At 43.6% G+C, this 26,136-nt stretch overlaps 1 protein-coding gene across 2 annotated transcripts in view; it reads right to left on the bottom strand.

Moving 5' to 3' along the window:
- PAX3 (paired box 3) overlaps positions 1-26,136 on the bottom strand; it is a 63,848-nt gene that overhangs the window by 20,101 nt on the left and 17,611 nt on the right. For both annotated transcript variants that reach the window (XM_042878588.1, XM_042878589.1), the window contains exon 5: positions 4,496-4,701. In XM_042878588.1, coding sequence (XP_042734522.1) covers positions 4,496-4,701 — 206 coding nt within the window. The remainder of the gene's footprint in view (positions 1-4,495; positions 4,702-26,136) is intronic.

Here is a 26,136-nt window from a genome sequence, read left to right as displayed (position 1 = left end):
AAGTGCAATTTTCCCCCATTTGCCTCCTGATATTTTCCACATACCTGCCTCCTTGCCATATTCCCACCTCTTCCTTCCTCCAAAAAGCAAAAACAAACAAAAAAAAAAAACGAAGGGAATGAGGCCTTCCAACCGCCTCTCAACGTGATCCAACATACTCAACTCTCACACGTTACTCTGCCTCAGTCCCGCACGGCTGCTTTTCAAACACCGCAGCTGAGTGCTGTTCAGTAGTGTTGACTAATAAGCACAATAAACTGCGTAGTTTTAAATCAGAATACCACTAATTTGAGCACACAGGCAGTAGGGACCAAAAAAAGAGAATCAAAAATCACATCCTTTCTTCTCTTTTATATTTATAAATGTCTTTTGGGGCCTGCATGTGTTTGTTGTTGGCTGATTTATCTAATGGAATTCCTGCTTTACCTCGGGAAAAGAAAAATAATACTGCAATTGCAAGGTTATCTACTGCAAGAATGCACACAGCATTTTCTTTCTGTATCCTGTATGTGATGCAAGAAGGACAGCCTCAAAAAGAAGCACTATAAATTTTCCGCAAACCACATCAGGAAGATGTGTAAAGATCTGCTGAAAGGTCTTAAATGTTTCTGAATCCATCCCACATTCCTTTCCCCCATCTCCCCTTAGGACCATGCAGCTGGAGCATGAGCTCAAACCATTCCAGAGGGGCTGAGTGCAAACAAAGATTTTTTTTTGGCGCAGGTTCCTCCTCCCCTGATTTCCCAGTGAATGCTTCCCACTGTTTGCTACTGAGAAGAGAATACTAAAGCTAAGATATTGGACTTCAGATCTTTCAAATCACACCAGCAGCTTAAGAGTCATCACTGCTTCTCTCCCCTTTGCCTCCCTCCTCTATCTTCTCCAAACATTCTTTTCCTTTCCACACGTTCCTTTCCACAGTGAACAGAAAAAACAGCCAACATGCAATCACATCTCTAAAATAGTAAAATATTCCTACAGTTTTTCTTCTGGCTGCACAAGACCTGGGCCCTTAGAACTTCTATTTACTGAAGCCGTGATGAGGTTTTTACAAAACCTTACCACAGGGTTGACATGAGAATGTACATCCCCAGATTGAGGCCCCACGCTGCTGCCAAATTCACCCAGTTCATCCAGCACTGAAAATAAGCCTGGTGTGGGAATCCAGAAGTGGCCAGAGGAGACACTACCCACTTCATTCCTTATGAGTTGTTACAGAAACCGTAACTGTGCTTCTCTGAAGCTCAGAAGGAGCCTTTGATCTTTATCTACAGTGGGGAAAATTTCACTCTTGGAATTAGCCCCCAGGTTGATTCAGTAAGTATAGGCCAGAGACCTGAAGAGTCTACACTGCAACTTCATGATGGCTTAGTGAGTTTCTACTGGAAGTTTATGAGTTCAATTCAAAGTATGGAAAGCTGTAACTTCATAGTAAAGAGGATCACTTTTTTTTTTTTTTTTTTTTTTTTACTTTTTTTTCTTTTTTTTAAGGGTTACTCTTCTTGTTCTAAGGGTTACTCTAGGCCTTGGGGACTTGACTGAAGTTTCTGAGCGATATACGTTGAATGCACAACACCAACCAACTTTTCCCTTCCTGATGCATCTAATGTGCAGAAAAGAGCCGGGTGCCCTTGGAAGAGGGAGCAGAGGCTGTCCTGTTTCCACATGCCATCTGGGCTCAGACACGAGGGAAAGACTCCCAGGGTCCTGGAGCACAAAGGCACTGGAGGAGGAATTCTAGGGAGTATTTTCACTTCTTTTTATATACAGTGCTTAAGTACTCGTGATAATTACAGTTATACATCTTGTGATTCTTGCAACATGGAGCTTGTTTCAACATTTCTTACCCCAAAAGCCTTTCCTGTCCCACAATTTAAATACACAAATAACATTAACAGTGTAAAGTCTGTTTTCAGTTGCTTGTAGCTTTCAAAAAATTCCCCTTAGGGGCTGAAACATTCTAAATTTGATCTCAACCCAGAGGTGGCTTTCCCCACCCCCCTCCAACCAGCCTGCTTGGAAACACGTGCCTGGCCACCCTTCAGCAGCAAGAAAGTGAGAAAAAAGACAGTTTGGAGGTTAAAGACTCTTCTTTCCATGAGTGTTCAGAGCTCACCCCTTAGGAATAGAGGGAAAGAGGATGCATGGGAGTGGCAGAGAAAAAGCAAAACATGGAGGGACTGAAAGAAAAGCTCATACGTTCTGTTGTAATCAGTTAAGCATTAATTAGTTAACATCCTAAACAATGTAAAACAACTCTATGAGATTTGTTACTATAGAAAATCCCATTAGAAAATCTCAAGAGAAAATAATAATGTTCGAATCTCACCCAAATTTGGGCTGCAAAGAGTACATTACACTCTTCTACAAAATATTTAATGAAGTAGCATTCAAAGAGATCTTTGTGTATATATCCACATAAGACTTTGTATCTCTGATCTCTGTCATACTCTTACCAAAAAAGAAATGTGACTAAGAGAGCTTGAATGCTGCATCTGTATGGCTCTCCAGCCCTCTCAGGCTCAAGTCTCTTAGGGTTATTTCCTTTCACAGGTCTTCTTTTATTTCATGCCCATCATAGGTGGCTATTTTAAGGGGCTGTAGAGAGGTGCTGAATGCTGATAAGGAAAATCCTGTATCCCTTAATCCACTACTAAAACACTCTGCCAGCCCTTCAAGGGTACCAGACAGATGGAGTGCACTACAAAACTACCCACAGGCTGGCTACTTCAACCCCGGCTCATCTCTAAGCCAGAAAGGTTTTGTTCTGGTGTTTCAATCATTGATTGACTGGAAACTTTCTTCCATGCTGGGTTAGGCAAAATATCCATATGTTAGAGGTACTGGGGAATTTGTGTGGCTATAGATCATAGGAGTGGTGTGAGACAAGATGCGTCTCAAGGGAACCAAGGAAGCCATAAGGAATGTAAAAAGTCACAGGGTTAAAGCCACATTAAGACAGCTGTTATGTTAATGAGAGTTCTGCTTTTCTTCTAGCTGTGGGTCATTGATTTAGAAAAACACGAACAAGGTCTTTTTCATTTTATCGTATCTTTCCACTGAAGCTAACATAAACCATCATATCCTACCATCAAGTTTGTCTTGCTAAGGGGACATATATAGGAAGCTATCTTTATTACGCTTGTGCGTGGATGATTTCCAGGGCTTGATTTGGTCTTACCTGGCTCAAGTTTAGATACAAAGCTGTTTTGTAAGCATTGTACCTAATAAACATCTTAAGAAGAGAGTCATGCACCACTGAGTTTGCCCTCCAGACAAATTCATCCATACATCCGATTTTCTCTCACAGTCATAACAAACACTTGCAAGAAATTTGGTCTGAAGTCTTCTACAAAAACATTTAGCAGGTAAAACTGACAAAGTCAGGATTCTTCAAGACAGACACTCAGTAAATGCAGGCAGGCTACAAAAGGCATGCTTGCCTTACAAGGTCGGAGGGATGTTCTGAATTGTCTGTTTCAGTCTGCAGAGTCTGAATGCCTCAGGCTGAGTTTCAAAGGGTCAAACCATAAAACAGCTTCACCAAAGCAGCCAAATTCACCTGGATCCTTGGGCAGCTCACAAGTTACCGCTCATTTTTCCTGTCAGCCGACCACATATTTGCTTACAAACACTTGCACTTCGGATTGATTTAATCAGGACAATCTTTTTAAAATCTCTCTTGGATGTCAGTTAATAAAAGAGCACCAGAGGATTCTCCCTGCATTACGAAGCATCTCACAGGACACGATTCTGTGTTGTAAACAGAGCAAGCCTTACTCTGAACCCGAACTCCTAGATCCAGTTTATTCCAGAATTATTTGGCTTCTAGTTGCCAATTTTGGACATCTGAAAACCCAGGTTCAAGCTTTGTTTTTTTGTTTTTTTGTTTTAACTTAAATCAATTCCATGATTTACTCACTCCTCCAGCACTTGTTTTAGACAATCCAGATCAACACAAAGCTGTGAAGACCTAACTGTTATTTGAGGGTTTATTTTGTTTTGAATTAAACGGACAGTGGGCATAGAAGAGTTGTTACAAGGTTTAAATCAAGTCAACTTCAAAAGTTAACCTAATAGCAAACTGTAGATACTGCACCAGTTACCATGCTCGCTTGCATGGCTCTATAAACACGCCCTTTTTAAAATGTTTTTCTCTCCTCTGTTAATGCCTGAAAGACCCAAACAACAACAGATGAAATCAGTTACATAACTATAAACTGGCACAAAAGCTGAACTGATTATATGCAGAGTGCTGTCAAATGCATAAAATAAACAAACTGGGATAACAGACCTTCTTCTGTGAAGGCTGACTAGGCTGTTGCTTTAAAAAGTTGGAAAATCATTGTCCATGCACAGATGTAAAAACCACTAAGGCTGTACATATTGTAGCTTCAAGTTTTCCTTCTAACCTAGAGCTGGATCGTGTGAGAATATTAAAGGACTGTCACATTAATAGGAATTCCCCTTTGTTAGGCAGCCTCTAAATTCATACCTGAACTCGAGCTTCTGTGAGTTTGGCTCTTTGTGCGAGCTCTTCCCGAGTATAAATGTCAGGGTAGTGTGTCCTCTCAAAAGCTCGCTCCAGCTCTTCCAGTTGCTCTGCTGTGAAGGTTGTCCTGCTGCGACGCTGCTTTCTTTTTAAAGGTAAATCTGGTTCAGAATCGATATCAGAGCCTTCATCGGACTGGGGTGCTGATGCTCCAAATAAAGAATAAAAATGAAACATTAGCTTTAGTTGAAAGAGAAAAACAACAAAAAAAAAAAAAAAAAAAAAAAAAAAAAACCATTGCTGGCATCTTATGTCGAAAAAGTGCTTTTGTCTCCATGACTCGAAACCGAGTTGGTGAAATTCAAAGCAGCAAATAAACGGAGAAACAAATCAGAGTTAGATGTTATGCTGTGCAAGTGTGCTCAAACCAAAAGGATTAGCAATTCAGTTATGAGTTTAGAACGTTTTCCTGACTCAAAAATATATAAGGATCTCTAGAAATACTTTTGAGTGAATGAAATAATCAATTTCTTCATTTTAACTCTGATAATTTTCAAATTTAAAAACCTGGAGCAGTTCACAGAATCACAGAATGGCCAGGGTTGGAAGGGACCTCAAGGATCATGAACCTCCAACCCCCTGCCACACGCAGGGCCAATCTGATCTTCGATCTGGTCACACATCAGTACTGCCTTCTTTCCTTGCCTGCTGCGCAGATGCAAACATCTGTCACACCGTGTGCACTCTGCAACTTAAACATACAGATGCAGTGCATGAGACTTTCCCTACAGATCTGTAAGTAAATCTTCCTTGCTGAAACGGCTATGGAAGTGACGACAAAGCTATGGGGAGCAGCAGTGAAGAAATTAATTCTACGTATTCAAATATTTCCTTGTGTCTTATGTAATATTCGTTCTACACTCTGAGTAGTATTGGCGTATCTTGGCACACTTAATCATTCCTGCTCATTTGTAACTTATTTGTCTGCCTTAGGACCATCTAATAACTTTAGGACAGTCCACACAACTGTTAATTAAAAAAAAAAAAGAAGAAAAAAAAAGTTGTACAGAGAAGTCCTGTAAAAATAGCTCAGAGCAATATTTTTTCTTCTTGATTCTTCCTGTTACTAAAGTAAGGAGATACAAGAAACAGCCAAAATGAAACACACAGATGACTTTACTTCCTTTGCCTTACAGTTCTTCATTACTCCTCCCAGGCTTGGGAGGCACCCCAGCACTGGCAGTGGCTGTAGGAAGATGCAGGTGTGTGCCAATGGCTCAGCCTTCAGGAACCATTCCAGGACGTGAGCACAGGCAGTCCAGGTGTTGGACCAGAGGTCTCTCACTGTGCCCTGAACTGGCACTTAAGGAGGGTCATGAAGAAACAGACCATGTACCGCACATCCACACCTGAGACAGGGCTTACCACCCCTTGCAATCAGCCATTTACAGCGAAATCAGAACCAGTGAGCAGCTCTGATCACTATATTTCACATAGAAAGATAAGCTGTGCCCAGAAAACTCTATCTTATTAGATCCATTGATCTTTCCCCCAGTTCTTTGTTGCCTGTCCCACAGCACCACTTGCAGATCTCCAGACTATCTTCAAGTCTTCTAGAAAAACTGAGAGATTCAGCTTCACAGGCATTATTTTAGCACCTTATGTAGTTAATTTAATCTTTTGGAAATAAAGGAACACATGGAGACACAGTGAGCGTGAGCTAACACACCCATAGGAAGCAAGTCCCTGGCATCACCGGAGGCTGACAGGAGATCATGGATGCAGTGGCATGCCAGGTTTCAAGCACTTACCCCACATTCAGCTGCCCCTACACCAAAGCCGTGTGGCACTGCCTTAACCTTGCTGACAATGGAGTGAACACCATCCACAGCCCGGTTTGGCTGAGCCCGTAGCTACAGTTGTGATGAGGGCAGCAAAGCCTCTTTTAGTACCCAACCACATTGACTTTTCCAACAAACTACCATGAACCACACACACACACACACACAAGAAAAGACTTCCAAAGACAGTTTTCACTTGCATCTGCTACTATCCCAGAAAACAAGCATTCTTTTCTCTCCAAGCCTTCAAGGAAAACCACCTAAAGAGGGCAGACACTCCCCAGTGATGATGAAACTGCTTGTTCTGTGGAAATGCAAGCATTGCTTCTGCTCCTTCAATAATTCCAAATAAATTATTGACAGAGACATTGATTTAGAATAATCTTAATGTGATTTATTTGAAAGAAGCTGAGAACACAAAGCCAGAACAGAAACTCAAGAACTCAGTTCTTCAAGCTGCAGCTCAAACCCTTCTCCTCTTTCAATTATAGCTATCTTCCATTTCCAATGGAAGCTCAAGCTGTTCAAACTAATAAATACACTTAATCTGTTTATTTAGCCTTACAGCATGGGAAAGAAAGAGTGCTTTTACAGACAAGTCCACTGAAGACTTCATGAAATTCTGCATAAAAAAAAAAACAAACCTCTAGCCAAGAGGCTCTTCTGTGAAAGCCATCTTCACTGTCCAGACACCATAAGTATTTTGGACCCAACATACACAAGGCATCAGCAGAAACCCACAGAGGTGAACATAAATGCACAGTGTGAACATCCAACTCTGAGTCTTTTACTTGTGTGGAAGCTTTACTCCAAATAAGACTGAATTTAGCTGTTCTGGAGAATATTGTCCCTCAAGACATAGGGAAATGAGCACAAACATCCTATCCCAAGTAGTTCAAGCTCATTCCTTATAGAAGTTGCAAATCTAGGGCATCCCAGGATAAACAACAGATTGAGATAGTGACAAATTCCAAATCTTCAGTTGGAAACCCAACCCTAGTGAGTCAGTGAGACCTGCCTTCCTGGTTCAGAAACAAAGAAAACACAGAACTTTTTAAAGAGATCATTTCCCTGTGTTGCCTCACATACCCATGGCACCTACACGTGCCTGAGTGAGGCAAGCTAACTTAAATGGTGCAATATAGAGTGGCTACTTGTCACTCTGTATCTGCCCTGAACACCCTCAACTAACTGGGTGGGAGTACCAGGAAGGCTATAATGATCTTTCTAAAAATGCTTCAGAAAGATTTAGTAAAAAATTGCACTGTTTCCCTGCACCCTCTGTTCACACAGTGATGAGAACAAGAAGCTGACTTAATTTCATTTTAGCTTTACTTTACAGTAAACATTATATGTAATGCACAAAGATACTCCAGCCAGAAAAACAAAACAAAACAGCAAAAAAATACTGAACAAAGCATTCAAGAGTCCAGATTGTGTGTCTAACACAAATGGTAACATTTAGAGATAAAGTAATGAAACTCAAGCAGGGAGAAAACACATATCCATTTAAATGGCTTTCCTACTCATCTGATTTCATCAGTATTACCTCTGCTTGGCCTGGCTACTAGGAGCAGCCTTAGTGAAAACTGACTTCCTTTGTCTTGGCTGATCTGCAATATTAAAAACCAGACAAATGTAATCTTAAAATGGTAACTATATGACTCTGCAACAGACTGCACTATTTTTATTTCCTGTTAAGTGTTTTTAAATAGCATTAGTTTTAATGAAGCTTCTATCCTTGCTTTTTTTAATTAATAAAATACTATTATTAAATCTTTATATAGGCAAGAAGCCTACCAGAGCATTGGCTAAGCATACAAATCGGACAAACCTCAGCCTTGCAGTATTTATTTGCCATCAGCTCCATAGCCACAGCCTACGGCCCTCTTACTGAGCTAACAGAGGCATGAACTTCCACAGCATAACACCACTCAGCGCTGGAAAAGGTGGTTGTTTTTAGCTATTTCCACCTCCACAGACCCACACTTTGGGTATTGCTAACTTTCACAGCCATCCTAAGGATCCGAGCACTCCAACCCTGCAGGCTGTAAGCATGACGCCTGGCCTCTCTCCTCCCCACATGGAGCACCGCAGGGGCGGCAGCCCAAAGCACCACCAGTAGCTGAGCTGTGAGGTTTAATTAAGGAAGAAATTGTGGCATTAAAGGGCAATCATTTGTTCCGCAGCCCCTCATGACCTGCCTGGTAGCTGAGGAGAGGCCTCATCCTGGTTAGTGCAACAGCAAGAAGAAGGTCCTGCTCAGCTTCACAGGTCACGTGGAACTCTGCAATTATCAGCTTTGCAAACACTGTAAATAGACGTGTCGGGGCAAAAACCAGATGACAAAATAATGCACAAGAGGTCATTCCCTGGACTGTTTCTCCTCTCAGCAAGACATTTCATTTGAATAACTAAATCACAAAAACATGACAACCACTTACAAACCAGACATGATAGATGCAGCACACTGCACTCCACAGAGGTGGGCAGAGGGCCACCGTCCCACAGTCCGCCACGGCACAGCTCTTCTGGCAGCCACCTAATAAAATATTTCGCCCTTTCTTCCGATTTTTTTTTGCCTGGCCAGGGGTCTGGCTAGAAGGTGGCACGAGCTGTGGAGGTGCTCCCAGCACCACGGCCGTGGCCCCAGCACCTCCGTGTGTCGGCCGCGCTGCCGGGTGCCGCTGGGCAGGAGGGGACGCGGGTGACCTCCGGCGTGTCGGCTCGGGTGCAGGCGAGGAGGAGCACGGCAGGGCAGCCACCCCCACACAGACCCGCGGCAAATGACAAATGACACTTTCTCTTTGTGATCTTTGGGATTTTTGTTGACTTATTTGGAGGCTTTTGTTGGGTCCTAAGAAATGGCCTGTGGCTGAGGCCCATTCTGCCGATTTCCACGCTCCATCTGTGGTATCCATCAGCAGGGCCCTCGCCCGCATTCAGGGCTCTGACACCTGCCTGGCAGGATGCGGGCGGCACAAAGGAGGCAGCCCGGCCGGCGGGCGGGGGGCCGGCAGCCGGGGGAAGGGACTTGCAGCAGGGGTTAATCCACGCTCCCCGCCCTGAAACCGGCACCTGGAGGCGGCCCGCGAGACCTCTGCCCACGCCGGGGCCCGGCACGGTTACAGAGGAACTGAAAAGAGAGGAAGAAGAGGAAGCCGTGGCAGGTCTGGGCCGCACAGCTCACCGCAGCACTCCCTTCAGAGAGCCCCCTGCTCACGGCCAGGCCAGATGCTCCCCCAGGACCCGCACTTGCACTGGGGGAGGCCCTCAGCAGCAGGCATGGGAACGTCCACAGACCAGCGATACTCTGCGAGCCCTTTCTTTCCTCAGAATAAAATCCACAGGAAGATAAAACAACGAAGTTACTTCCTACCACCGTGTCCCTGCCATCTTTCCCTCTCCTCCTGCTATGGGCTGGCATTTGCATACAAAATATAATGAAAGCTCTAGAGTCGAGCAAACATCTCACTGCCAGCCCTCCGCTTTCCTGCACTTTCTGGGAGAAACGCGAGGCCAGGTCCCTCTCCCCCTCCCCAGCACATCAGGGGGCCATCAGGAAGGGCACGGCCTGCCAGCTCTGCGCCTGTCAAACCCGGGCAAATGAGGCCTGACACTCAACAAATCCCCAGTGCCGCAGCCCCCATGCAGGCTGAGCAGTGGCCGTGAGCATGGCTGGCGGTGGGGACAGGTGCTGGAGATCTGTGGTTGCCACCTGTGAGCTGTTTTGGACCCTCAGCAGCCAGACGGCACCTTTAGCTGAGATCGAGCCTGAAGTTTAGAAAAGCACCCTAAAAGTGAGGGTTGCAGTGCTCTGCCAAAGCACTTGTGGAAAGTCTAGCAGGATCCCAAGCTGCAATGTTATCCAGTTTACAGGGAGACTTGGCACCCCAAATTTCACCATGCTAGAGCACAGCCCAGGGCTTGTTAGCAGTCAGACTCCTCTGCTTTGATGTAACAGCAAATTTTGAAAAACAAAGAACAACAAGAAGCCACAAAAGACTCCAGCAGGGTTGAGATAAAATATGCTAATGCTATTGCGTTTTCCTGTTAAAAAAGTGAAAAAATCAGATCAGGAAGCACATGAAAAACAATTCTCAAACTTTCTGGAAAGCAACAGAAAACTTAGTACCACGAAAAACACAAATATGTTGTAAAATTGCTTTTAACCCTTTTTACTGGCATTTTGACTATGGTATATTTAAAAACGAGAAACAAAACGCAAAAGCAGCCCTGTGCTCCAGACATGAATATCGCTCATCTAACAAGGATTAAGTCACACTTCAATTCCCCCTTTGAAAACTGCTGCTATTTGCAAAGGGCATACTTACAAAAACATTGTAAATGGCTTTTTTAAAACTCCACAGGCACTTTACAGAAGTCTTAGCTGAGAGAATGAGAGAAATGGGAAGAAAATTTGTTGCTGTTTAACTAAACTGATTAATAGGAGTAATTAATTGGTTAATGGAATTGGCAAACAGCAGTTGCATCTCCTGTGAGCTGCAAGCTGGAAATTCAACACAAAAAGGGAAAAACAGCTGCAGCAGTGATATAAGTGAGATGCCAGAGAGGAGTGGATGGTATTTTTATTTTAGTTGGACTGATTCACATTGAGAAATGTGCTTTGTACAGCAAAGTGAAAAGGAAAACAGTAGCTGCAGTAAAAGGAAATGGCCAACAGTGACTTTTATTTACAATTACCAAGAGACGGGCTATTATTGACCATATGTGCCACAATCGCCCTCCTTATCATGGGGTTGGCCATCATGTCCATTGGGAGCTGTTAATGAACTGGGTAATTGAGCTGCTGACATGTGTTACCAAAACAAAACAATAGGAAGAAGAGACAAATGAACATTTTATTTGCCAATCAGAGTAGGTTCCGCTTTTCAGGGAGCTGTGCCTAAGTAAGTGACTGAATACATAAAACAGTGCATTGAAGGCAAGCAGATGCATGCACAATAATGGTTAACTGACAGCCTACGGCCCATCTGTGCTTAACATTTTGTTAAAGAAATTACTTGACTTGCTAAAGAGACAAATCATACAGCTGCCCCAAGTGCTGCATTATAAGAGATAAATCATTAGCTAAACTGTTTCATGCTTAAAATGACAATGCATATTAACAGTCATGCAGGAACATTTTGTCAGCACAGCTTGATGCAGTTATAACTTACAAAAATGTGACAGCTCATAGCTATTCAACGATTTCAGCTTAGAAGAGAATAACAGCACTGTGAAAACAATTCACCGCACAAACAATAGATATTTTATAGTGTCTTTTTAAAAATTTATTTTGCTTAGGAATGATGAAATAATATGGAAAGGAAAGAAAAAAGTGGCCAGTATCTAACTGTTCTGCGCCATTAACCTGCTAGCATGTACTTCATTCAAAATCACAGAGCATCAAAAAGGAACACATTCCATTTTAAATATCAAAGACTGCATCGCCAGCACTAAGAATAAATGGCTAATTCTCAACAGTGCATGAAAGGATAAGGAATTTCTAGAGTGAAAGGAAGGGAAGAGGAAACAGCAAATACAACAGCTACAAAAATCTCCTCTTATTCCCCCACCTCTTCTAAAAAGAGATTTGTTTTGTTGATACAAGTAACATTAAAGTACTTGGCAGCTTTGCACGTGGACTGATCCCACTCTGAAGTTTCACCGCTGTTTATATGTGCTGGGAATTATTATTATTTTATGCTGCAAACTGAATATAAAGGCACTGCGATTAGCACTCCGGCGCTGTTGTGCACACAGTGCACATGTGTGCACCTATCACCTAACACTCACAGAAACTGCTAAGGGAGGGCACAAAGCTTGGTCCTCTCCACCTGGCTTGTGTCAAGGAAGACAGATCCCTAAGTCAGACCTACATGGGCACCTGCACTACTGGAAAACAGAAGGAATCACATTTGGTAAAAGCAGTGCCACCTGCGGGCCCACGCCTGTGGCTTTAGACTCTGGTGCTCACAATGGGGAAGGTTCAAGCTTCACAGCTAAGGAACTGTTCAACATTCCTCATGAAGGCCAGATCTTCTTGCTGACTTAGCACAGTTTCTGTTCACCAGCCATAAAGGACTACTTTGGTATTTCCACTGGCAGAAGGACAAAGTCAGATAAGATTTGCCCTTGCCCGATCTCACGCCAATCTTAACAGATCCAGGGAAAGAAGTTCACGCAGAGGGCCATAACGATGCCTGCTCCAAGCATAACAAAGTGCCTGGGACAAACTGCTGTTCACACTGTCACTGGACTCTGAGTCACTCCAGACCATCCCTGAATGTCCTCTATTGATAGAGAGGAGGAACCTCTGAAAAGCACAGAGTCATTGAAAACGCATCTGCTGACTTTTTCCAGGAGCTCATGAGTTCCTACAGCTGGGGGCTTTCCCAGTTCTTCCCACAGGGAGCATCCATATTAACACTGAAAGCACAAGCCTCATGTTTAAGTATTGCAACATCTTGTCTTGTTTTAAATATTAGTGATATCAGTTTTCAAGGAAAAATTTCCAGAGGACTCATCACAAAAGAACACAACTGCCTCCTAAATGTTCCAGAAAGAAAGAAAAGAAAAGAAAAAAATGTGAAAGAAACAGAATACTCAAATCCAAATGAGGCTACATCTCTCTTTGCACAATTCACAGAACAAACTAAAAAAGGACTGGCAGCATGTCTTCAAGCCAGTATCAGCTGATGGAAAAGCTGACTGGTAATCAATTAACTAAGTGAAAACACTGAGTGTCCTGGGAGATGGAATTTGTCAGCTGAGAAGTGAAATAAAGCAAATGAAAGAGTTTCTAGGTAAATAATGAGACTGTACTACTGAGTTAAAGCACTGCAAATAATTGAGCTGTCAGCAATCCCTCACTGCATAGGCAGTGTGGATTCTTAGAAGGAGAAAGAAGGAAAAATAAGTTATATTTGGCCCAGTCCTTTGCAACAACATCATACAAACAAAATCCATTGTTACAGAAGGTTTTAACCAACTTTAGCATGGCTAAAACATTTTGGAAGAAAATAGTTAAAGAATGCAAACATTTGCAGCAAAAAAAGTACTGAGACTGCTTTTATCATTCTCTATGCCTTTCAAATAGCTCTCGCACCTGTATTAAAACTGTCCTTATTTCAAAACAGCACTGACACAGCAAGTTGTAGGTAGTCTCAGTTTCAACTCAACACTACAGTCCTCTTAAGTGAGAAATGTGAGCACATGAACCTCACAGCAGCTACCAGAGCTCACAGGTGCCACCTGGCCTTACTGTGCCATCACACACACACTGACTGCACAAAGCAAGACAGCTCCTAAGGCAGACATTGAGAAAACTGATGTCTGGGAGATAAAAAGAAAATTTCTTCACACATGCATAGCGCCATAAAGAGATTAACACTTCAATTTGCCAATAGTGAAGGAAGGCCCACAGTTTGCTATCTGTTCAAAAGAAACACTGAGAGCTTAATTTCCAAAGCAAACCCACAGTTCTTCTGTCCTGCCTACAGGGAAAGGGACCCATTCTCTACCACAGCCATATTTAATTGCCATACATTTGGCCTCATTTGCTACTTGTTGACAGACGCTCTTGAAAACCTACCAGAACAATGGTTGCCAATGGGTGCTTAATAGTAGAGATGTCAAGAATTATTTGACTAAACATATTCACACTTGCCTCATCTGCTTTGAAATCCATACAGATATGAATAATAAATTGATCATTGCCTCTCCAAATTATTAGCAGCCCCAAAAACTGAAAAGGTAACTTTTGTCCCAGATTCTGCAGGATGTACGCATCGGCTTTTTATTACTTGTTTTCCCACAGACATGAACAGAAGCAGCAGGATCCCTGCATTGTGCCTGGACACTAAAATTATGATTTTTTTTTTTTTCAACCCACCATTTATATTACTTGTTTTAAAGAAATACTTGTTCAGAAATCACAATGAGTAATTTTTTATTGACAACAAGCCAAGGGGCTGATATTAACAGAGATTTAAAACAGTGAGAACGTGGGGGGGGGGGCAAGCCAGCAATCCACAGTGTGCACAGAGCACTGCTCGCTTGCGCTATCAAGCCAACATGAATTGTCCAACTGCTGCTGCCACTATATGATCTTAGAAGGCTCCACCATGGCACTTTGTTTAAAAAGAAGCACGATTTTAAGCACTTCCCAAGGAAAACAGGCTAATTATAGGTGCAAATTAAGTTAATCTGGACAAATAATGTATGAGGCAGCTCCCATTTGGGGGCTGCACTTTCCCTGTATTTTCAGACGTAACTCCCAAGGTGCTCCCTAAACACCCACTGCCCCCAGTTGCTGCTGCACCCCCCAGCAGCCACACACCTACTGGTAAAGTCTGCCAGGAGGAATTTCTAGGTTTATGGGGTTTTTTTGTTTGTTTGTTTTTCCTATCAATAATTACAATTGCACAACTTGAGTTGCTGTAATTGCCCATTTTCCAGATTTTTTTCTGCCTCGGTGTCAAAAAGATCCAGAGATTTTCCTCAAAAATTTTAGGTAAGCTTTTAAATAAATAAAAAATTATGAGAAGTCTGAATATAATGATAAAATATTAGGCTGGAGCTTAGCTATTGACTCCACTTCTAAATCTTACGGATTCAAAGCTGTTTTGGGCCACTCAGCTAATCTGTTCTGCATTTATCAACAACTACAATGCAATACCGATGCAGTACTGCACTTGTATTACCTGTCCAGACGGTGGGCAGCTCATGCACCCCACCTGCACTCACAGCTGCCCATGCCCAGCACCCAGCATGTACAGCCCAGGCAGCCAGATCCCCAGCTCTCACTGACTTCTCCTCCCGATGGCATTCCATGATCTCCTGTTCTCACACCATCTGACCCTTCAATCTTCCAGAGACCTAATCGGCACCTACGTGCTATACACTTTATTCTTGACATACAGCCAAATATACTAGTGGAACACCTTGCATACAAAGCACACAGCAGTGCACAATCCACATAATAATGATATGGACAAACACAACATATACCTGTTAAGACCAATGGAGCAATCATCTAGCACAAAAACAAGGAGAGGAAAAAAAAAGAGTGGTTTAATTTCACGAAGGCAGCAGATGTGTGCTGCAGGATCACTCACAACTCGAGCACTCAGACCCAGCCCTCAGTCACTCACAGATACCAGGGATTTCCATACACAGAAAGTCACAAGGTACCTTGCTTTAATCTAGTTTGGTTTTTTCCCAGTTGGGAACTCAGTGAAATGGCCTCTGCTTTTTCTGGATCAGGAAGAGGTGTTCACTGCTAGGTGATCTCTCGTGTGCTGAAAAAGTTATGGTTTAATTACAGCTGATGGTTCTAAGAGGGCAAATTTGCCCTCCAGAAAGAGGGCAAATCCTCTTTCACAACAGTAAAAATGCCCCCACACAGATTTCCTACGTTTAAAACTAGAAAAAAAGTTGCCAAGATGCAAACACATGCATTCAGAAAAGTCATTGTAATGCCCGGTTTCCTAGCTACAATCTTTGATCTCTGTGAAACTATCTTAAATTGCTAAGCTGTAGGATTAATTGATAGCATCTATCCAAAGGTTCTCTCAATTTCCCACAGGTCCTCAGCATTACAAGGGGAGGGGAGGAGATGAAAAAAGATCTGAGAAAAGCTTTGTGTTAACTATCTAGCTGTAAAAATTCTGGGTCCTGCTTCATCTTGCCTTCCTGTGTTATGGCACCACGAACTCAATCCCTGCTTGTTCCACTTGCATGTGGCTACAAGCACCACCAGTCACAAAGGGTTACATACGTGACACTGAGCATCCAGTAATACCAGCAGAGAGTTTTCCTAGATGGACACACAGCTGTTCATCAAGCCTGGGTCTGGCTGTGTGAGAGCCACATCCAGTCTTGCTGACATCACCTGGTCTTAAAATGGGTACGGGTAGCCCTCGCATACTGGTGAGCCGGGCTCCTGCTTACCAGAGCAATGTAAACAAGTCCCCAGGAAACAGATGGCCTGGAAACACTTCTGAGGTTTTCACTGACAAGTACCTTCATCACATCAGTTAGATTTTCCAAATCCTAGTCTAAGGGCAGATACCAAATAATGCCCTTCAAACAAACTTGGGTGCAGGCTGCACTCTGGCTGACATTCATTTGATTCTAACCCATATCCTCCCATATGAAGAGATAAGCCAACATGTGGAGTGGGTAACTTCACAGTGCATGCTCAGGCTGCGATCTTCAAAGAAGAACCTGCACCTGCCCTTACAATTAATAACTGTCATGTTGCTCTGTTCTGCAAAATCCAAATATCTAGATTCGCTTTGTGATTTGACTGCTTAGGAAAAAAAGCTTGCAAAAGTGGCTTAACAGAACAGAATCTCACAGTAGCTCCATGGTTCACCTTCGCTTTGCTTTTTCAATCCCATACTGCGCAGAATTCCTCCTATGTTGTTCTGTATAGGACACAAAACCCGTATTAGTACCACTGTGATTTTTGGTCTAAAACAAGAACATTGATTACAACCACAGCCTACACGAGGAACAGCCTTGACCGTCTTCTGAGATAATACACAATGAGTGGACACCACTGCCTACCACACATTTAGCTGGATGAAAATGAGCATCTTTTCCTCCAGGAATAGTATTATGTTTAAGACTAAAACTTTCGTTACAACCTGGGACCGCTGAGGTTCAGCAGAAGGTCTGTGATCTTTCTAAGCGAGCCTGGACTTTGTTTTGAATTTTAAAAATGGGCCTATTTATGGTTTTGCATCAAAGTCATGTGAAATGTGTGGTTTTGTATGGCTTCAATTAGAGCCAAGCCTGAGGCACTAAAAGTTGAGATTCTGATCTGGCTCCAGACCCACCCAAAGCTGAGGGACGTTTGGACAAAGGCACTTGGTTCTTGTCCACCTCCAATTCCAGCATGAAAACCAGGTGGGACCCACTGCCAGCAGACCCCTGCTTCTCCTCAGGCTTTTGCAGTTTTCCAACCTGATGTGGTGACAGCAGCAGGAGAGTCCCTACTACTTCTGTTGGGATCTGAATCCCATAAGACACTGAGTTCCTGCAAACCAAAACATGGCATCTTCCCAACTCTTACAATTAAGCTTGAAGCCATGAGGAAAAAAGAAATCCCGAATTAACAGCCATATTGACAGCTTTATAGAGCCCCGAGGGCTCTGCCTAAATCCAAAGAAGACAGTGGGGCTTTTTTAAATTAAAGTGAATTAGCAATCAAGTTCCTAAGAAGGATTCATTTAATAAGCTAAAGAGCAGAATTCAAAACAATTTCAAAAGTAATCCTTTGGCCATAAATTATTCTCTGTACAGTGGAAAAATTGTCATTCTGATGCTTGTCTTAATTGGCAGCTGTTTTCCTCTTGTAAAGTAATTGTTTGTGACAATAGTGGGCATCAACTTGCAGTAAACTAATGTTGCCATTGTCTTCATTAGAAGCAAGGTAAGGTCCTGATTACTTTTTTTATAAATCCCCACAACTTAATTTCTTATTTTTTACAAAGACATTTTTTACAAAGAAGATAGAATCAGAAGCACGTTCGACACCGCTGGGCACCTGAAGGACAAGTTCCCCATCCTCCTCCTCCTCAGCCTCTGAGCCCACCAACGTACTGAAGGAGCTGTCACACCAACCTGGCTGCTCGAGCTCCACGCACGCTGAAGGCATGGTTTCATGGCCCCATTCCATGGAGTTGGTGAGCTGCTGGTCAGCACTGCCCAGCACCCAGCTCCCATGCAAGCTATTCTACAGGGCTTAAACTCATAGTTTAGCAGCATGGATACACACTCGCAAGCAAAGTTAAAGTCAATCCTGCAAGCTCTTTTGAATGTTTATATTGAACTCAACGCTGCTACCATTAAAACTGAAGACTTACAGACTCCTAAAATGCCATTCCCTTTAATATGATTTCCTATGGTAACACGCAATTCATTGGAAGGCCTTTGCACCTATTTAGGAACAGACAGACTTTCAAATTAACTTCAGTGGAGCCATGACAGATTATACCAGCAAGGTTCGGCTGCTCTGTCGTTTGGGCATGTTTCTAATTCACGTCATTTCATGCTTTCAGACCATGGCTGCAGCTTGGTGAGGACAGGAATATTTCCCCTTCTCCTCATTTCACTTTCTTCCCCCCTTTCCTCCCCACCCTGTTCTGTGCTAGTGGAAAAATAAAATCTTGTTAAAGCCCTTCCCAAAAAATGGAAAGAGAGAGGAGCATCTGTCTGTAGGGGAACCGGCATTCATTCAGGATGCTTTGGAGCGACTGCCTGAGAGCAGAGCTGAGCTCACAACCACTCTACAGCGTCTTCTTCTCCATTCCCACTTTTGAAAAGGTTCAGCAAGTGCTTAGAAAAAATCAGAACAAAAACTCAACGCCCCAAAAACCAACAAACCCCCACTCTTCTCACAGAACCTCTGATTTTGAGCCTAGCATGGGCACACGTCCCCTCCCAGCTGAAGACAGGAAACTTCTAGCAAACATCATGTGCTCCCAAGAAAAGTCTGCTTTGTCCAGCTGCCAAGGCCAGGCAGGAAATGTATTTCATCTAAAAGAAAATTAAAGCTTGTCTGCCACAGCTCAAGCTTTTTTCTTGAGACTTTCCTCCTATACTTTAATGACATGAACTTCAGAAAGCAAGAAGCACCAAAAATTTGATTAATGGGCTGGAACCACCCTGCTCCAAACAGCAGCGGGCACATCGCCGTTCCACGAGCACGTCAGGGCTCTCCATTATACTGACTGACATCTCTGGAGTTCAGAACTTTCCAGTGCACAACATTATATACAGTAACAAATCCAGAATATAATACTCGCACTATAGAAGGAAAACCTAACAGGGAATTGCTTCTGTTGCTGCTTCTTGTCACACTGGTTCTTAGAAACCCCCGATTATCACTGCACATTGTATTTTAATCACTATTCACCATCAGCATAATGAGCTTTAGCAAACAGTCACAGTTATTACTCATATAGCAGGGCTTTGCTCTTCCCCCTCAAAGCATAACCAAGTTGCAACCTCCAAACCAACCTCTTCAACAAGTCAAGCAAAGTGCCTCCTCACAGCAGCAGAACAACAGCATTTAAAAGATCCCTAGTCCACATTTTTGCCCCACTTGGTTCAGTGGGAAAGCATCTTAGCGTGGAACTAAAACGAGTCACCATCACCAAGCACAAAGGATCGCCAGGATTTTCTGCAGCAAGGGCTTGTCAAAGCAAGCAGGCAGCCTTTGTGTGCACCAGCACAGCAGGAACATTCCTGCGGGGTTGCACTGCATCCCAGCCACCGTGCCTGGGGCGCCGGGGTTCCCACAGCCGAGGCGGTGGGAAGGGGAGAAAGCGGTGACGTTGTAAATGGGACAAACTGGTCAGCGTGCTCCCTTGGAGAGGCATCTAGGAGGAACCACGTGGGGGGATTTGCGATACCCCTGCATCAAAGGGGATGGCATGGGCTATGCCAGCTCTTTCACAGGAAAGCCACATCTGTCTCCCGTAGCACCAGCTCCGGCTTAGGACAGAGTGCAAAGACAGTGCAGAGTGCCTGTCCTCTGTCTGTCCTCTGTCTGTACAAAAGGATGCTCTAGCTTTTGATTTTAAAAGGAAAAAACAAAAATAATTTTTAATCAACCCCCATTTTCCTTGTCTCCATCAGGGATGTCTCAGTTTAAGTCTCAGTCCTGCAAAGTGTTCCAAGAAATCATCCAGTTTCCCTGGTTCGATCTTCGTATTGCCATTTTCCCTCCACACCTTGCAGTAAGGCAGCTCTAAGGATACAACCCGCAGCCGGCGCTGAATGGGTGACCCTCCAGAACACACTGACCCAAAGATAAACTTTGACCTGATGTTTGCTAATAACACTTCTTCTTAAGATGCCTTGTTTCTTTTATGAACTACTGCTTGACTCTAGGCTCTAGGAGCTGACACGCATTAATATACATCTCTGAGTGCCCTTTGACTTGGCCATCAAGACCCTTTGACCCCAGACTTGATTCCTAAACCCCGTCAATTGTTTGCAAGTGGAAAAAACTTATTTTCTAGTAATAATTAATTTTGGTCATGTTTTATTTAGCATTTCTCTTGTCCTTTTAACTTGTCTTCATTTGAGTTTGGGTATAACAGATGCTTATTTCATTTAGTCACTTTCCAGTCTATGGAAAATACCTTGGAGTTTAGTTCTTTATTTTCAATTTTTTAAGCCTCTGATTGTACCCCAGTGCCTCAAAACTGAAAAAAAAAAAAAAAAAAAAAAAGCTCAAGAACAATAATACAACCTGAAAAGCTTCCTTTTATGCACTGCTTTTCAGATTTATCTGCGGCTACAACCTCACAACCTTTTTCAGATCGCTTCACAGCACTGGGAGCCTCAAAAGCCGCTGGCAAAACAACTGCACAGCAGCAGGATCAGCCCCTCCACACAGGCAGTCAGTGCCTGTTTCCAGCCAATGCTTGAAATTTTTACACTTACCTCTTGGAAGAAGAAATCTGTTTGTCTACACAAAGAAGAGTATATTTATTTTTGTAGCTACATATATATACACAGAGATTTGTACCTTCTAGCAGATATCCACACACATCATGTGCACAGAGAGGGGCAGAGCCTGCTGTCAGCCCAGCCCCGCTGCCACTTCCCAGTGCATTCCAGGATGGAAATTTCTAATTCCTGGAATCGTGTTACATTATGGCAGGAACTGTTGCACTTCTGCCTGGTTTACATCAGGACTGAGGGATCGCACAAAGAGCGAACGCGTTCCAGCGCTTAGATGATGTATCAAGTGTACATCGCACACATCGCATTACAGCAATCAGGCTGGTAAGGAACACCAGCAAATGAGAGGCCTCCAGCCTTGGAAGGAGCACCGGGACACAGCAAATAAGGGGTTTTAGCAAAACGAAGCAGCTAGCCTTTATTTTTGTTTATAAAATGCAGCATAGCCTCAACAATTACAATGTTATATTCTTAGAGCTGCTCTGGTTTTTTTGCTAGGCAACAGCATTTCCCAAAAGCACCAACAAGATGCAGTTAAAATATAAGGTTGACTTAAAAAAAGTCTACGTTTGTAACCAACCAACTGATCTTCAGTGAAGACAGCTAAGGGCAGGGTACATCAGGCAACTGCACATAGGGAAAGGAAGGAGCTTGGTGCAAGGGGCAAAGGAGACCCCAGTTTGGGGCAGGGGTGGTGAGAAAGCCAACTGAGAAACGCCATGCTTCCCAGCATCCATCAAGCCCTGAGGGCAGGTGCAAGGGAGCAAGCAGGACTCCAGGGCCAGCTCTTCCACCAGCACTTTTAAATTTCAGATTCTTGGACTAATCTCTTCAGACTTCAGAGAAAAATGAAGAAAACCTGCCTCAGGAAGCCCACCCCACAGACCCTCAGGAAATTGTCTGGTTTTAGGTCAAACACGCAACTGTGATTAAGGAAGCAACCTTCTCACCAAGTTCAGGCACGTGCACATCACCACAGCTGGGCGACCTGCTCTGGAGCTCAGCAGGATCCACATTGGGATGGACCTGACACAGGCTGCTATCCCCATGTAGCTTCCAAAAAATGGCCCTTAGGCTTTGGATAATGAGATAATTCCCTTACAGCCCAGCTCAAATGCCTCCATCCAGTCTTTTATTTACCCCATTCACAACATGAATAGTATGGCTTTCTTTCTCAATCCTCCACTACAAATTTTAAATCAGAGCCGACTGACCTGATATGCTACCAAACAATACAGTAAACAGCCCCTCTGGTACGTGTACCAACATTTCCTGCAAACGGCTCCTACTGGGGATTTAGGACAGAGAAATTCCCACTTGCAGCAACAGCAAGTGGTATTTGTTAACAGCTTAAAACCAAAGGCATGAGATACTGAAGGCACAGCAGCCAGCAAATGACACCAACCAGGGCAACCACAGCCATGTGCCCTGTGCCAAGCGGCGCTTGGCCTATGAGACAAGGCAGCTTGCATCAGTTTTATGCCCCTTCAAGAAATCTCCTCTATTTTCAGCTGATTTACTGATACTTCATCAGCCATTATATTAGAAGGATCCTCAGAGAGCCTCATCTTCAACAGGCTTTAATATTAATAACTTCCTCCTCTAAGGGGTCTCATCCAAATTCTTTCAAAACCAACCAAAATCAATGGGCTATGTATAAAACCCTACAGACACCAGGAGGGACCCAGGCAAAATAAGAAAGAGTTCACTGGTTCTGGACAGTTATTCCAGCTGGAATTCTTAGACAGTGAAGTGTTCATATAGTGCCATTTTTTTCTATTAATATATAGCTTTGAAACTATGCTATGGCTGATATATACAGGAATTCCTCTTCTTTTCTCCTCCTTTAATAAAAATAAAGTGGCCACCATGAAAGAAAAGTTGACATTTCTGCTTGTATGATGGGAGAGCCCTTCATACAAGCACAACCACACTAAAAACTCTTTTAGATTATTTGTTAGACTGAAGTTCAAAGGAGGGTGCAATGTAGTCAGGAAAAAAAAAAAAGAAAGAAAAGAAAAAGAAATGAAAGGAAAGGAAAAAAAAGAAGTCCCTCTGGTTAAAATTTAGCATGCAAGATCTTAACAAAAGTGATTTTTAATTGACTGTGCCAATGCTTTTGTTTTCTCAACAACAGTGACAAAAAAATGATTTCTTCTTTCCCTCCCATAGTAAACCATTTCCAGCTGCTGATGAAGTTTTGTGTTGTTTTTTTTTTAAACATGAGTTCAATCATATTGTATGTTGTCCATTTCATGCTTGCAGAGCTTTTTTGCAACCAATTCTTTACCATATCCTGCCCAGTGAACCCAAGAGCACCACCCAACCTTGTAAGTTGGCTTAGGGCTTACTAATGTGAGGGGACTTCACAGAACAAGACTGCGCCAGAGACAAAAGTAACTTTCATGCAGAAGCAATGGCAGCAGCACACCCAAACCCCAACACAGTCTTCCAGCAGGTTTTCCCTGTACAGCTCAACAGCCGCCCTTTCCAGCTAAAATCCCCCCTGTGTTACAACAGATACAAGTAGGTAGGCAATGCTGTAAAACGCGTTTCAAGACGGTTCTCAGCACACACTTCTTCCCATGTTTCTGTTATTACACAATTCCCTGCATCAGCTGCATCCAGACCAGAGCGCTGCTCTCACATTGCAAGGTCGGTGTTAGCTCCTTGTTTCGCTAATGACAACAATCCAGTGCAACTGTGAAGATAAACTCAGGAATCTCTTCTCATGCCAGGACCTTAAAATATGCCTGTTTATGGGCACAGCCATTTGTGCAAATAAAACTGTGTACTTGTTTTGTATGCATAAATCCAGGCCAGTGGAAAATTAAGCCCCATGGGGATAATTTAACCAACAATACAAAGAAAATTGTAAGGAAAATCTGAAACTTTGTCCTTAATTTACCCTGTTAGGGCAAAATAAGGCAGGAATCTCATACCATGTGTGCCACAGCACTTAGGTACAAGAGCATATGTTGAGTAGACAGAGCTGCAGCCTTAGCTCTTAATCTCATTGTTTATTGTGGTTTAAAGTCTGACCCTTAGCATTATATGTGGTTTAAAACTGCATTTGGGGGAAAGAGAAAGAGGCTCTCCTAGGCTCGTAAATGTGTTTGTCTTTAAGGTTTGTTCCAGAGGAAACCATGCATGCCTTCGCTCACTGCATATGCAAACCCCGACAAGATTCTGAAACATGCTAATGCGCGCATTCTGCACCCCAGGTTAATCGCGAAGGGTTTTTTGTTGGTTTTCGAGGAGCAGCTTGCCTCCAATCCACCAACCCACCACTCTTTATGTATATACGCTGAATAATTATGAAGCAGTGAGTATTTATCACCTTTTCTGAGCAGTAAGCAGAAAGAAATACAATACCATTACTTCCAGCTACTGGCTTTCCCAAGATAATTAGATAACACAGTGGACTGAAGCCTTGGTTAGCCCAATGCTGTTCAAGTTAAGTGATTGACATGCCTCTGTCTGGCTGCTCTATTAACTGTTTCATTTTGTTGCTATTTGCAGTTTGCTTGGCTAATACATCGAACAAATACAGACTGTTTCTTTAGCCCCCTTTTTCTCTTTGACCTTCTCCTGCCCATTTTCTTTGAGTCACTTCAAACTGCCTTGAAAGGGCCTGTTGAATGCGCACAGTCCATCAGAGTCCCAGGTTCATCCCATTCCTTGCCCTGAATGCTTTACTTCAAAGATGGGCCGCATTCTTTAATTGCCCTTTGAATTAATATCAAAGGGTCACAATGCGAGTGCCAAAAGAGAAAGAGGCTTTAATGAAGCAAAGAGCTGCCATTCATTTGCAGATAAGCACGTTTTTATGCCTGACTGGTCACCGCGGCTAAATGCCTGCCGAAGGAGGCAGGGCAGGCGCAGACTTTCACCGAGTGGCGATTAGTTCAAACAAACACGGGTAAACAAATACCAACACCCCGAAATAAGTTCGTACGGCACAAGGCGCTAACGCGGCAGCTCCCGCAGTGCGGCGGGCACCGACCCGGCGGAGCCGCGGCCCCTTCTCCCCTCCTTCCGTCTCACGGAAGAGAAACAGAGCTTTCCCTCCTCATCCCAGCCCAAACGCACAAGTTGTTGCAACGCTGCCGCTTCCGGATAGCGCTGAAAAAAAATCTATCTGCCTCCGTGAGAAGGAGCCGGCAATCGGCAAGCTGACTTCGCCATTCGATTCTGTTTGTTTCCTGCGGCCGGGCGCGTTCAGCGTTAGCATTGCGGTGCCCGTGGAATAATAAACTCTGCACCTACATTATTTATTGACGTACATTTTGCTATGCATTCAGGGCAGCGTTCAGACGCGGCGTTCAGCGTTATTTGCTGCCCAAAGGTCTGAGACACTTTGTTTTCGATCTCCAGCCCCGGGGATTCCGTTTGCTTGACTGCCTGGTTTTGCCCATTCGGAGCCTATGAAGCTGCACTAAGAAAACTTACTCAGCTTCTTAATCCTACCTATGGAGTCTTCTATTTTCTCTTTAAAATGCCGAGATATAAAATTAAAATGAGCAGCTTTAGCGTACATTGTAATGCAATTACAGCCACAATGCCAGTATACAGAAACAAGAAGCTCACAGGTGTCCTCTTTATAAATTCTGACTTATTATTTATAGACTCAGGCTTCTCTTTGCACAGAAATAATAACTTACTTAACAAATACAAGGTCGTTTTATTGCAGCAGAGTTATCCCCCCATGAAAGAGGATTAGCTATACTCAGCACAGTGTAAGAGTGCCTATGAGAGCATTCATGGCAGGAATCGCGCCGGCTTCTCCCACAAGTAAGAAGGCTGGAGGAGTGCAGGCACCCAGAGAAGCTCATACCGCATTTCAGCTCCCATCCTTCAGAGAAGGGTCTCATTAATACCACACACCCCTGAGCTTCCCGCAGTGTGCAGATTCACCCTACCCACGCTGTGCAGGGCTCCCACCGCCAACCCACATGGCTCAGTCCTGGGCTTTGCTACTCATCAGGATGTGAAGAACTTTGACCCTGCACATCCAGCTGGAACCTCTGTCCTTCACACACTCAGACTTGGCTGTCCGTTAGACTACGTGATGCTGTTACTGGCAGAGAAAGACACGCTGCCCCGCTGGAATTCCTCTCCTACAGGTCCTGCACATCCTGCTGCTCTGCAGCCCGGCCCTGCTGAATCTCACCAAGTGAAACTGCAGTACACAATGCTCAGAGCCACGAGTGGAGGTGGTACGTCTGTAGGGAGCGATGCATCGTCCATGTGAGCACATATCATGTGCACAAGCAGGGCTGAGGGATCGATGCAGTGTCAGGGCTGGGCAGA

The sequence above is a fragment of the Lagopus leucura genome, unplaced genomic scaffold (genome assembly GCF_019238085.1).
Source record: "Lagopus leucura isolate 7727_CA_CO unplaced genomic scaffold, USGS_WTPT01 Super-Scaffold_100021, whole genome shotgun sequence".
Classification (NCBI taxonomy): Eukaryota; Metazoa; Chordata; class Aves; order Galliformes; family Phasianidae; genus Lagopus; species Lagopus leucura.
Note: the sequence above shows the minus strand (reverse complement) of the source record. Positions and strands in the feature narration are given on the sequence as shown.